This window comes from Colletotrichum spaethianum (assembly GCF_022836535.1).
Source record: "Colletotrichum spaethianum MAFF 239500 DNA, contig12, whole genome shotgun sequence".
NCBI classification, from domain to species: domain Eukaryota; kingdom Fungi; phylum Ascomycota; class Sordariomycetes; order Glomerellales; family Glomerellaceae; genus Colletotrichum; species Colletotrichum spaethianum.
The window spans coordinates 611,982-625,650 of NW_026054782.1; the positions used below are offsets into that span (position 1 = coordinate 611,982).

At 55.1% G+C, this 13,669-nt stretch overlaps 3 protein-coding genes across 3 annotated transcripts; 2 read left to right on the plus strand and 1 right to left on the minus strand.

The window, feature by feature from the left end:
• Positions 1 to 3,187: 3,187 nt before the first annotated feature.
• ColSpa_05491 (uncharacterized protein) lies at positions 3,188 to 3,424 on the plus strand (the record flags this gene model as incomplete). Its single annotated transcript, XM_049271703.1, has 1 exon — positions 3,188 to 3,424. The coding sequence occupies one exon, from the start codon at positions 3,188 to 3,190 to the stop codon at positions 3,422 to 3,424; it is 237 nt and encodes a 78-aa protein (XP_049127660.1).
• A 517-nt stretch (positions 3,425 to 3,941) lies between these two features.
• ColSpa_05492 (uncharacterized protein) lies at positions 3,942 to 7,055 on the minus strand (the record flags this gene model as incomplete). The annotated part of the gene is made up of 1 exon (XM_049271704.1): positions 3,942 to 7,055. The coding sequence occupies one exon, from the start codon at positions 7,053 to 7,055 to the stop codon at positions 3,942 to 3,944; it is 3,114 nt and encodes a 1,037-aa protein (XP_049127661.1).
• A 1,413-nt stretch (positions 7,056 to 8,468) lies between these two features.
• On the plus strand, positions 8,469 to 13,537 carry ColSpa_05493 (E3 ubiquitin-protein ligase listerin; the record flags this gene model as incomplete). Its single annotated transcript, XM_049271705.1, has 4 exons — positions 8,469 to 8,759; positions 8,815 to 10,916; positions 10,963 to 13,195; positions 13,274 to 13,537. 4 exons carry the CDS (start codon positions 8,469 to 8,471, stop codon positions 13,535 to 13,537), a joined length of 4,890 nt encoding a protein of 1,629 aa, XP_049127662.1.
• Between the last annotated feature and the right edge of the window lie 132 nt (positions 13,538 to 13,669).

The window sequence follows — 13,669 nt, forward strand, 5'->3', positions numbered from 1 at the left end:
CACCCAATCATCTATCCCATCAGCTGCGGACTCGCACCGAGGGCATAATGGAGTTAATCATGTCCATTGCTGGAAAATGCCTCAAGATATTCTACCCAGAGCCAATGAGAACGTGGTTGCATCCTCCAAATACATACGCTTGCATTTATGGTGTCCACGGTTCGACTATTCATATTCAACTCGACCCCTGGGCGGGCAAAGGTCCCAATATCCTTTAAGTGATAACAGAGCCTTGTTCTCGGTGTTCGGCTCCATGCATCCAATATGCTCGAGTTTGGCCTAGTCGTACACAACAGCTCCGTGGCAAAACCATGAGACCTAGCGCCTCTATCGAAAGCGATGACTAGACAACTGACGAGTTCTGTTATATTTCCTTTTCAGTAAACACTGAGCTCGTCTATGACACAATAGGACATAAACCTATGCGCCTTAGTGTGAGCACTTAGCTGATGGCGAAAAAGGGGGCGGATAGGGGTAGTAGTCGTGGAAAGGGAATTGAGGGCTGTATAAGGGTGAGTGAGGATAGAAAGAGGTACCACGTACTAAACAGTATCTTCTGGATATCCTTGTGCATGTCATCCTAACTCGACTTTCAAGCTGCGGCTACGAGGGTCTAAAAGGAGACCTGGTGTGCAGGTAGCGACCTTATGCCCAGGGCGTCCAGCTATCCCATCGGGTGCTGACTGATCCCATTTTTGCCAAGTCTTAGAATACTCACTACTTAAACCCACTTTTACTCCGCATTCAAAGGGGTACTTGACGACACGACATTTATCCCTATCATCTTTCAACTGTTACCGCCACTATCACTGCGATTTTGATTGATGCTGCGATGTTTTCTAGCGATTCTGATGCTTCTGATGCCTCTGTACGCAGCTTTATAGTAGTTGGGATCCTTCCAGAAGACCTTACTGCTGCCTGCAATGCAGACTGTACGCTAGAGCACTGTGACGCGGCAACAGTATGGCCCCACGAACCTCTGGCTACCGAGCGTGGACCTCCAGGCACCTTCCAAGCCTTTGACGAGCCGGCCCGGGCCCAAGAGATACGGGGGATGCCGGCAAGCCCGCTTGATCTACTGTATTGGTCTAATACGTTCCGCAGGGCCTCGTGGAGCAGTGGACCCAGTGGACGAATGCGGCGCCGTTATTCAGGGAGGGCCCCAGGCTAGAACGTCTACAGTATATAAGTGGAGGAAGACTTCAACAGCCGAAGTCTTCCTCTTCTTAGGGATCCTATCATATATAGGGATCCATAGGGAATCTAGACCATCAACCTACTGGTCAACCCAGCAGCCAAAGGAGGATCCTACCCACCTATTGCGTGGTTTATATCCCGGGGCCGTTTCCAACTACTACTCCAGCGACTGCGATTATTCAACACTGCCGAATTCCAGCCCAGACAGCCTAAGCGGGGCCGGGGCCAAGATCAAATGTCGGATGTATACCGAAAGGCTAACCAGTGGTCAGCCCACATCCAGGTCTACACAAGTGGTTCTGATCTTACAGTTGATGAGGCTATGGTACGATTTACAGGTCGATCTCTAAAGACAACAACGATTCCAACGACACCTATCCCAACTAGCTATAAGATCTGGATTCTTGCCCGGTCTGACTACTGTATACGGTGGCTCTGGCACGTACATGAAAAGGGTCCACACGCGTTAGTCCCCAGGCCCAGCCAGCCCGTTCAATACGTTTAAACCCAGATAGACTCAAGTGAATTCTCTTGTAGTGTTGTGTTCACCACAGGCTTCTTAGCTAAGCGACGAACCTAGCTTCAGTTCTGCCTCGGGTGTTATATTCTTTTGTTTTCGCGACCTGATAATCTTGCGGTTTAAGAAACCCCCGATGGAAGATGAAGGTCTTGACAGTATCATCAAGCCGACTCAAAGTCGTGGACCAAACAACAAAGGCAGCTGTCACGATCACGAGGGTGCCAGCCTCGCATGGAAGGCAGAGGTCGTCGCGCCTCCTGAGCTCCTGTGGGTCCATGCACCTACCCACCACCAGCACGGACCACGCCATGCCGATAACGTCCGATAAGCTAAAAACCTCCCTCCCCGGTGGTCGGCGGGCCTCGACCATTTACCCCGCAATGACGGTGGTGGCCTGCAGTATCGGCATGCGGGAGGCTTTACTCAATGTTTTTGTTTCGCCTCCCCGTTCGTTCCTCTCACCTTTCCCAGAACAAACGGACAAGGTGATACGCGCCGCATAGTGTAACACTGCATGACGGCGCCCCTCCTCTTCCTACCTAGATGACGGAGCTGTCAAGGCCGGCCTCTGGAACGAGCGGCCGGAGCCTGTATCTCTGCTCGCTCATCTTTCGACGAGACCTGCGAAATGATATCGGGGAGAGCATATGCTTGAAACTTTCTCCCCTTCATGACCGGGGGTGGTGGTGGTAGTGGTGTGTAAGTTGGCGCGCAGGCGTAGCACCGAACCCGATGCCTTGATGGAGGTGGCGACACCCGCCCCCTCCATCCATCGCGCAGCGGAGGCAAACGAGCTATGATGCTATACCGCTGAGGTGATCGTCGTCCGATGCGTTTGTACGGTACCACGCTGCTGCGTCAATCGCGTCCAAGAGAAAGGGCCTCGTCGAATCTTTGCCCAGCGCAGGTGGCTCGGGGTGTGCCCTCTTGCAGGAGTTTAGGGTAAGAAAAGGCTACCAAGAACGGGACGATACGGGTAGGGATGGCGTGGCTGGCTTGCTTTCACTTTTCTAGCATCTCGTTAGTGTGCTGGTGCCGGGTGTTGCTGCACCAAAAAAGACGAGACCGATCGTCGTGGGGGAGTGGTGTCGGGTCCGGAAGGAGTAGGTGGTGGTGTGAACGAATTTGCTTGGTAGGCCTCGCAGGTGCATTGGACCCTGAAAATACACAAGACCTCAGAGGAATGGACGCCTTCATATCGGGTGTGCTGCGGAAAGTTTAAAAAGGTTGGAAGATCCCCCCTCATCCTGCATTCCCTCGTCTGGTCACTCTACACCAAATCACCTGTCCATCGTGTGGTAATAAAACCTACATTCCAATCTCTTGGGTATAAACACATCAACTCCTCCCACCATCCTCGACGTCCTTGCCCAAAACAAACAGCAAACAAACGCATCCAAACCAGGGAAGCCATTGACAGAAGCCAAACCCAACCAGCCACAAGCACCATATCATCACCAACAGACCAACATGGCATCCGAACAGACTCCCCGCACCGCGCAGCCCCAGGCCACCCCCGACACATCAAACTATACCACGAGCCCGCACGCCACCTCGGCACCGCCCCAGATCGTTGAGCGCACAAACAGCTGGAAGCCTTCGTTCGAGCGCCGCCAGAGCTGGAACAAGGAGGACCAGAAGCGCGAGCTGCAGATGAGCCACATTGACGACGTCAAGACCGGGCCTGGCTTCACCGAGCGTGCCTAGAGGACGACCCCTTGAGGGAGCCGCAATTTGTCGTGTGCTCGGCTACAGTCATCGCGAGTAGTGAATTATACGGGTAATTTTTAAGTTCTGGAACCAAAGGAAGGATGGGCCAGTGCGGACGGAACTGCTTGACGCGGCCTGTGCCTTGGCTGGACGAGTGGATGGCGGATTCGCAAGTTTGATGGAGGAAAGGCATGGCGTTCAAAATTTGCTTTCTAACGACAAGCACACTTGTACTCTCGTAGTCAACAGCATCAATTCATATCAAACTCGTTCCTACGTTGCTGGTTTCTAATCATCATACGGGTCTTCACCTTATAGTGTACAAACGCACCGCGCTTGAAATGTTGACTGGAGAAGAGAACCAATGCATCATTGAGACTACTATTGGTACAGGTAAAAAGAAGTCTGGCATGCTCGTGACATTGCCGAATCTTACAACCGATAAGGTATATATCCCATCCTGACCCGACGAACCCCCATAAACAAACCCGAAAAAAACAATCATGGCATCTCCTCACAAGCCTTTAGGGCCTTTGCCGTCGCTGCCCCCGGTCGTGAAGTACTCTCCAACTACACCAATCGCATAAGAAATCCCGCCCACCCAGGCAGCACCAAGAACAATTTTCTTGGCCCTGCTGCGTTTCGGCGGTCGACGAGGCTCGAAATCCTGACTATCGCAGGAAATCGTGTTCCGTCTCCTTAACGGGCTGAATGGGGGCGGGGGCTTTTCTGTTGTCTCCGCTCCGGGGTAATCATAGTTGAGGTAGCCTGTAGGACTGGAAGAGTAAGCGCTTGGTACTACGGGGTCGCTCCCCATCATGTCGATGGGGTTCACCTTTGGCGCCTGGTAGGTCGTGGGCTTTTCGATTGCAGGGGCGAAGGGAGCAGTCGTCTTCCCTTTGGTTGCCGTCTCTGCCTCGCGGACCTTGCGGAAAACCAGGACATCTCCACTTCCGGATACGATCTCGTATCCTTCTCTCTGTAGGGTGCTAAAGTAAGGGAAGAACTTGGTCGGGTTTGACAAGCGGAGAAGAACCTCGGCCGGAGTCAGTGGCGTGGCGCTGTCGGGAACAACAGACGTTGTCTCTGCCGTGTTGATGGCTTGCATGGTAGGGTCGTACGCGAGGATTTTGTAGATGGTTGGCTCGCGAACCACTTCGGCCGTGGTCGAAGACACCACGCCCTCGTTCTTGGCGGCGGAAATGGCATCATGCGCCGAGGATCCGGCATTGGCCGAAGCATCGGTCACTGTACCGTATGATCGCACGTAAGCGGGCCAGGTTTGCTTGCCGCCGCACTCCTCAGAGTAGCTTAGTTCGAGGCCTTGCGGTTCTTTCGAGTAAGAGTCGGATTGGCCCTTCTTTCCCAGAAGCTGGGTGGATCTAAAAGCAGACGACCGGTCCAGAGCTGGCTCCAACCTCGGAAAACTTTCATCGAAAGAGGCGACTTCAACCTCGTCCTGGTTGACAGTTTGGCTTTTGCTGTTCTCTTCCTGGCTCTCCGCAGCTGCCACAATGTTGTTCCAGGACCGGGAAAAGTCCTCGGGAAAGTCTCTGACATAATTGCCAGTGAACCCCGCCTTCTCTGCCTCGGCTGGAACGTGATCCCAGACCTTGCTTCTCGACTTCTGTAAAGTAACGCGAGCAGCTTTGCTTGAGATATCCCAATTCGCTTCATATCGGGGAAGGTCGGCCTCGAGCATCTGTCTGTTCGTTGTGCTATACTCCCTTCGAGACTGGCCAGAAGACGTCGGGATCTTAGCTCGAACGTCGGTAGCGCGAAGTAAATCCAAATCGTCAGCCCTCTCCTGCTCTGTTGCCCGAGTGTACGCAACACGTCTGTTCGCCTTGGCGGCGATTTCCTCATCAAAGTCACTCAGACCTCTGGACACAGGGTCGACGACCTCGGTAGGCTGGCCATCAGGCTCGTTGTAGCGGTAAGATTGGTACTTCTTGGCCTCGTCGAAGGTTGTTTGGTCCCAGTCCGGCTTCGGTCGTTGGTTCTCGGGCTCGTCGTACTGGACAGGCTGATGCTTTGCCGCATCTGCAGGCTCAACCGCGGCAACCACTCCCTCTGGGGGCGGCGCACCAGCTCTGTTGAATTCCTTGGAGTATGTTCCAAGGTCCTTGTACTGCTTTGAGGCCTCCTCTGGGTGCATCGGCGGCTTCCCATGCGGCTCATTCCAACCAATGGGATTGTATTCATCAAGGTCTGTGTATGCCTTGGATGCCAGTTCAGGGTGAATGGGACCCTGGCCATGAGGCTCATTCCATGCCATAGGGCCATATTTGTCCAGGTCCGTGTATATCTTAGAGGCCTCTTCAGGATGTGTCGGGCGCAATCCAAAAGGCTCGTTGTAAGACTGCGGGCCGTATTTGTGGAGGTCGTCGTAATCCTTTGACTTCTCCTCAGCAGTACGAGGGGGCAGGCCTTCAGGTTCGTTGAAGCCGCTCGGTCCGTACCTATGGAGGTCATCATAGGACTGCGTCTCTTCTAGGACGTCCTTCTCATTGTGCATGATTGGACCATATTTGTCCAGGTCTGAGTACTGTTCGTGCGCCTCCGGGATTTCTGCATTTTCATTGTGCATAACCGGGCGGTACTGGTCGAGGTCCCCATACGCTGGATGAGAGAGCTCTGCCGGCGCGCGCCCGCTGAGCAGCGGGTTGGCATACTTGCCGAGATCCTCATATCTGGGTACGGGGCCCGACTCTGCCAGAATGTCGTTGAGACCCACCGGCTTGTACTTCCCCAGGTCGTCGTATTTCGGTTCCTCGGAAAGCTGGTGAGCATCGAGCTTGTCGTCCATGACTGGCTTGTATTTGTCGAGATCCGCATATTGCGGGGTCTCCGCAACTCCACTGGTGGCCCCGGCGTCGGCCCATGGGGCTTTGTCAATCGTGACATTGCCATATTCCTTGAGCTCGTCGGCGGGTGGAACCCCGTCTGGGAAGAAGGGCTCTTGACTGTCCTTCTCTGATGAATTGTCAAAAACGGACTGGGGTGCATGCGATGAATGAATCCTTCGGTTTGTTATGGGGTCGATCTCAGAGGGGACATCCCGGCCGATGGAGGCCGTCGACTTGCTTCTGGTCTGGCTACCGAGATAGTTGCGGATATTTTGCAGAGGAGACTGCCACAAATCATACTCGTATGGCCCAGCACGCTTGCCTGTGAAGAGAGAATTGATGGCGCTGCGCTCAACGTCCTCAATGTTCTGGCCAGGCCGGGATCCCGGGGTATCGTTCGATCCACTCTTCTTCACATCGTCCTCTCGCACGTATCTTCCATTCGAGCGGGTATGGCCGTGTCTGGCCCAGCACTGTGCCATCATCTTTTTCATCACGATTTTTGAATCTTCGGCACGCGAGTTTGGATCCCAGGACAGCTTGCGATTGATCGACTCCATGTACTTGTATTTGATAATGCGCTGACGGCTTCGCAGCTGACGTTGGAACTCGGGGTCCAAGTATGACGACCACGCGCCGAAGCGGAAGCTTCGAGTCTGGCCATAGTGACTCGCTTTCGTGGGTGCTGGGATCGATGGGACCAGAGCTTTGATTGCAGAGGCCCTACCGGCATGCAGACCGCCCGCGCGAGGCGAGGCGCGAGAAAGGGTCGTGAGCATGATGATGGCGTCGGGCTTATGTCTTTACCATGCTCCTGTGTCTGTGTTTCTGGAGGTTAGCAAGATGAAGATCGAAGTACTCGAGAAGCAGCCACGGGTGTAGCACAGGTCCTTGAAAGCAAAAGGCAGCCGACCGACTGCGGCAGCCAGCATTGGCCACCAAGCGCACGTGAACGAGTCGGAAGACTTACACAAGGAAGAAGTAACGGGGGAGACTGCGCGATGTACTGCCCGCATGTAAGCTGTAGGTTGACGAGCTGTTGCGAGCGAAAAGTTGAAAAGTGAAATTGGAACGAATCTGCAACCTCGGCGATGCAGAGAGGAAGTGAGGAAGTTTGGCAAGGAGGAGCGGCGAGAGTTCGTAGAATGGCTCGATGTGACAAGACGGGCCAGAGGGAGCAGCAAGCGGCAATCAGCTGCTACTGGCGGGGTTTGGTCGATCCAGGTAGCAATGGGTGCAATGGGGGAAGGTGGGCCCACAGTTACCGCTCCCTAGCGCCGTTCTCACTCAGTGAGCACCCGGACAATGTGGGCGCCATGGGTTGATGGTGTGTTGAACGTCTCTGTCTACTGGCTCGCTGCCTGACTTTAGTGGACACTCATGGGGGGCCTTCAGAGGTTCAGTTTGCGGGGTAACCTTTGCGGACAGTGGCCCTCTTGCCCGAGAACACGCGCTTGAAACCGCCGAACGACCCCGAATTGGTGAAATGGTGGTGACGCAGGGAGCCCTTGCAGTGTGCCCAAAGTTGCTGCTCTCAGTCCTGCCCAGGGGCTGGGAAGTGGAGCCGTGTGGAGATGTGATAAAGGCGGCCCAATCGAGGACGATTGATAGGACAGGGGCGAGAAGGCGCGAGTACCCGAGTGCACGGGTCGTTTAGCGGCCAGAAGACGTGAAGTCACGTGCGAGGGGCTTACCTATGACAGCATCATCAGCAAGGGGGGTTCTTGAGAGCGGGAGCTTTGGCGGGGCAGCTTGGCTGTTTTCATTCGCCGGCGGTCTTCCCGGCGTCTTTGCACATCGGCCAAAATTATCGGCCTGAGTCAACATTACACCTTGGAATTATTTGACGGCGCAACAAGAACTTGTCGAGGCTGCGATGCGACTTGAGTCCTATTCATAGATCCGACTTGCCCATTGCTCTTTTCTTTGCATACTTGAAACGACAGCCGTGTCTACAGACGGCCTTGTTCATTTCCACTCATCTCGCGCATTCCGTCTGCTGTTTCTCCTTTTCCCTAGTGTTCTCCCAGGGTGGAAAAAAAAGGTGCCCGCCGCATTTGTACACTGTACCCCGCCAACGTCATCTTCGACTTTTGGTTCCTTGCGACGCGCCAGGTCCTGCACCGAGCTACATCGACATCTAGGCCATCGAACACCTTACACAAGACATAGCCTACATTAACCACCAGATCATGTCGCGTGCCTTTGGAAAAGGCGGCCGATCGTCCGGCGCAAGAAGCTTCGCCAGCCCTGCCAGCGGGTTCGGCGGCTTCTCCTCCTCAGCCGGCAGCGGCCTCTCCTACCTCGCCGAGCCCCCCGACTTGTCATCCATCTCCGATGCGAACGTTGTCGTTTCCTTCAAGAACACACTCAAGAAAGATGCCACGACAAAGGCAAAGGCGCTGGAAGACCTCCTGGCTTACGTACAGGCCCACCCATTCGAGAAGGACGGAGGTGCAGAAGAGGCAGTCTTGGAAGCATGGGTGCGTTGTTCCCGGGAGATGCGTTTTGATGATCATGTGGTAATGTATGTAACAGGTACAAATATATCCTCGTATTTCCGTAGACAATTCTCGCCGAGTGCGCGAACTCTCCCATACACTGCAATTCGAGCTGATGAAGTCGGCCCGGAAGCGCATGGAGAAGCATGTTCCCAAGATCGTGGGTACCTGGCTCGCCGGTCTGTACGACAAGGACAGAGTTGTGTCGAGGGCTGCAAATGACGGCCTCTCGTCATTTCTCAACAGCCCGGAGAAGGTTGTCCTGTTCTGGAAGAAGTGCCAGTCGCAGATCCTGACCTATGCGACGGACGCCATCCAAGAAACGAAGGACACCCTGAGCGACGAGAGATCGACGACAGCCGACGATGCCGAGGCCAAATATCTCCGTGTCGTGGGAGCTAGTATTTCCCTTGTTCTCGGGCTCCTGCAGAAACTCGATCCGGCCGACATTCAAAAGGAAGAAGAGGCATATGACAATTTCTTCACGGAAGAGAAGGTCTGGAAGAGCGTGGTCATGGGCGACGCCTCAGTCAGACGATCAGCCTGCCAGTTGCTGTGGGCATGCCTTGACAAAAGGCAAGAGTCGGTCACTTCCCAGATCTCTCGCATTAAAAAGGCCTTTCTCGCAGAGGGACTCAAGAGCAGCCAAACTGGGTCGGCTGTCGAATACGTCAGAGTTCTTACAAAACTGACAAGCAAGTTCCCCGAGATCTGGGCGAGCTCCAGTGAGAAGAAGACCCCTATAACCAGGTTGAATGGCTTCTTGGAGAAGGGATCCCACAGCAGCTCCGCCAAGTACTGGGAACATCTGGAAGAGCTCATCAAGGCTATTCCGGGTGAGCACTTCACTGTCGAAGCCTCGGCGGATGCTCTGAAGTCAATGAGGGTCGGCATTGCGAGCAGGGAAGAACCAAGAATGAACGCCACGCTTGCTTGGACATGCTATGTTCACACAACCAAACACTTCTTGCAAAACTTCCCTTCGGACGGCCCGCGAGCTACGTTGGTCCAGGAGTATCTCTTTCCTCTAATTGAGCACTTCCTCTTCCCAACCCCCGAGAACTCCTCATGGGAAATTGGCGGAAATGGACGACTTGCTGTGCTTGGCGAAGTCTACGAAGTTGCTGCCGACCCGTCATCTCCCGACTTGGTTCAGGCAACAACTGAGAAGCTGGACGCCCTTTCGTCTGCCTTTTGTACAAGGATATCCAACTCACTACCCGAAGTTTCCAAGGACTATGAAAAATCCCAAGAGGCTGTTTCTGCCGAAGGCAACCGCTGGTTCACTCTAGTTGGCCAAGTCCACAAGACAGGCCAATCGTCCATCGGCCTCCTCATGGGCCCTTCAAAGGCCATCATCACAAGCAGCTTGAACTTGCTTGCAAACAGGAACCTCAAACCGTACGGAGCTGCCGGTGTTGTCTATAGCGTTGGAAAGAATGCTCCGCAAGTGTGGGAAGATGCAGACGCTGCCCAGGCTCTGGAACAATTCCTTGCACCACAGGGCCGAGACCGCATGGAAATTTTGATGGCTTCCCGGTCCGCTGCTGACCTGCTGAACTGCGTAAACGTCCTGGGAACTCTCAAGGGACAGGAGACGGCTTACGTGACTATCTGGAAGACCTGGGTCGATGCTTTACTGAAACTTTCTGATGAGAAGTTGGCAACCAGAGGTATTGAACGTCTGATCGCTAGCCAGGAAGCATCAAGACTTGCCAAGTCACATGAAGAACTCCAAGATTTCCTTGAGGCAAAATGCTCCAGCACAGCCCGCGGAGAGGCTGACTCTTGGAGCCTCTTTGAAGCGGCTCTTGGAAACGACGCCGTCACCGAATCTACGGCCAAAGAGTTGGTGAACAACAGCATATCCGCCCTGTCGCAAGACAAACAACACTCGATCCAAGCGCTTCGGGCGTTGGAGACACTGGCGAACAACAAGCCTGGGCTCTTGTCACAGGATGAATCGACGCACATGGCAGTTGTTACTGAGTTGTTGGGACTCGCCGAGCTCAACGATAGAGCAATTTCGTCTCGTGCCATCTCGTTGAGAGCACTCTTGGAACAGCCCACCGATGGCACCTCGCCGGTAGTCACCATCATCCAGAGGAATCTGGAGGAAGCTGGGCCGCAATCACTTGGGTGAGTAGCTTGGTCTTATTACACGTTTCATTGCTAACTTTGCCAGGATCGAAACTTTGGTCCAGCAGGCCCTCCAAGCTGCCAAGGCAGGCTCTATCAGCACAGAAGATCTCTTCCCGAGCACGAACGTCTGGATGCAACAGCTATCAAACTTCCTCCAAGGCTCGCTCAACCCATCACTCTCCATTACCAGCGGATTGGGAGGCGCGCACTTCTTGATCCAGCCTACCGAGCAAGAACAACGCATTCGCGTGCGCAGAGATCGTGACGGTTACTCCATTCCTGCGAGAATGGCCTCATACACCTCCAAGCTCTTGTCCTCTGACATCTCCGTCTCAACCTTGCCGGAGAGCTTCCAGGTTGAACTTCTCTACCTCCTTTGCGTCTCAATTCAGATGGTGTCGGATCAGATCACCCTGACGGATGAAAATAAGCTATATATTAACCTTGACGTGGGCGACGCCCTTGCGTCGGCCGAGTCGTTTGTTTCGTCCACCAGAGCAACTATCAACGCCATAGCTGATGACGCCAAGGGATGGAGGGACAGCTCGGAAGTCGGCTCGACGAAGCTGGTCAACGGCCTCATCACTATCATGACACAGGAGGCGAAGGAACTCACGCCGCTTGGGGTCTACAGCTCTAGGGCCCTGAGTGAGCTCATTCAGACTCTGACCGAGAAGCACGGCTTCCCGGCTACTGGCGACGAGAGAATTAACCAGCTGGCAACTTTCAAGGCCACTCCACCCACGGTCCTGGCAGCAACTGCGGTGCTCGCCGGCTTTGGCGAGAGCCTGGAGTCGTCCAAGACCATCAACACGCTCTGCAACCGTCTGATTAGTGACATTGCAGGAGCATCTGTGGAACCTGGAAAGGCCGACAAGACGCTTCAGGTTCTGGTGCTTCTCAACGCTTGCCTGCAGGTCTACGAGGTTGGCGAGATCCCTGTGGCCAACAACCGCATTGTCTTTGCCGTTCGCCAGATCACGTCGTGGATGGACGATACACTCAACCTCACGCCCGCCCTGTCGGCAGAGATTTGCAGGGCGTTGCAGAGGCTGCTTCCGAGCATGAAGGACGTATACGGCTCATACTGGGAGAAGACGATCGAGTTCTCAACTGCCCTGTGGGCCAAGGCGTCAGATGACCGCCTTGACGACTCGCTTCCCTACATTCACGCATCGTTGAAGCTCATGACCGCCTTGGAGACCCTGTCGGAACCGAATGATGACCTGGTGGAGGCCCTCAAGGAGTTCGCCGAGACCAAGTCCCTGTCACTAATCGAGCTCCTCAAACTAGACCGAGAGAAGAGCACCCAGCCCCTGGAGATCGTCGACGCCATCATCTGCAGGCAGGTCAATAAGATCCCCCTGAAGCACATCAACGACCTCTCGGACCTATACGGCCTCATCGCCGCCGACTCCCGCTCTATCCAGACCGCCGCCTTCAACCTCCTCCACTACGCCCTGCCGGCTCGGCAAGAGGAGCTCTCGGTCAACGTCCTCCTCGACAAGACCGACGCCCGACTCCCCGACGAGCTTCTCTCTCTCCTCCTCGACGCGCCCACCCTCGAACGCTACCCGGACGAGGTCCTCGCCCAGTTCCCTCTCGCTATCCGCTCCTACCTCCTCTCCTGGCACCTCGTCTTCGACGCCTTCAGCACCGCCTCGCTCAAGGTCCGCAACGACTATACCGAGCACCTCAAGACGGAGAACTACATCGCGCCGCTCCTAGACTTTACCTTTGACGTGCTGGGCCACTCGGCCGCGCACCCGCTCAACCTCGAACGCGAGGGCCTGACGACGCAGCACATTACCTCCTACAACGTCTCCCTCGCCGACGCCGAGTCCGACGAGCGCAACCTGCATTGGCTGCTCGTGCACCTGTACTACCTGACGCTCAAGTACACGCCCGGCCTCTTCAAGACGTGGTACCTCGACTGCCGCTCCAAGCAGACGCGGATCGCCGTGGAGGGGTGGATGACGCGCTACTTCTCGCCCATCATCGTCTCGGACGCGCTCGACGAGGTGTCGGCGTGGGCCGCGAGCCAGGAGCCGCCCGCCGACGACGACGAGAAGGAGCTCGTCGTCAAGGTCAGCAAGGCGGGCAAGGAGATCACGGCGGGCTACGAGGTGGACGAGAGCATGGCGTCCATCGCCGTCAAGGTCCCTGCGAGCTACCCGATCGAGGGCGTCAGCGTCGTGGGCATTAACCGTGTCGCGGTGAGCGAGCGCAAATGGCAGAGCTGGCTGCTCACGACGCAGGGCGTCATCACATTCTCGGTAAGATCTTTTTCTCTGACCCCCTAACCCGGCCAAACGTCGGAGCGAATGGGGAAAGCTTGCTGACACAGACCACAGAACGGAAGCATCATCGACGGCCTCTCGGCCTTCCGGCGCAACATTGTCGGCGCCCTCAAGGGCCAGACTGAATGCGCCATCTGCTACTCCATCATCTCGACCGACAAGAAGATGCCCGACAAGCGGTGCCAGACGTGCAAGAACCTCTTCCACCGCACCTGCCTGTACAAGTGGTTCCAGAGCAGCAACCAGAACACGTGCCCGCTGTGCCGTAACCCCATCGACTATTTGGGCTCGGACACCAAGGTGCGCAGGGGTGCTTAAGGGGTTGTTTGACTAGGACTACGGAGCCTGGTTGAGAATCGGAAGGGAATCCCGCGGGCTTGCCCCCGATTCTCTGGGACACGACAATTCACGAAGAAAGCGAATGAGAGATGAGACACTACGCGGTTTATT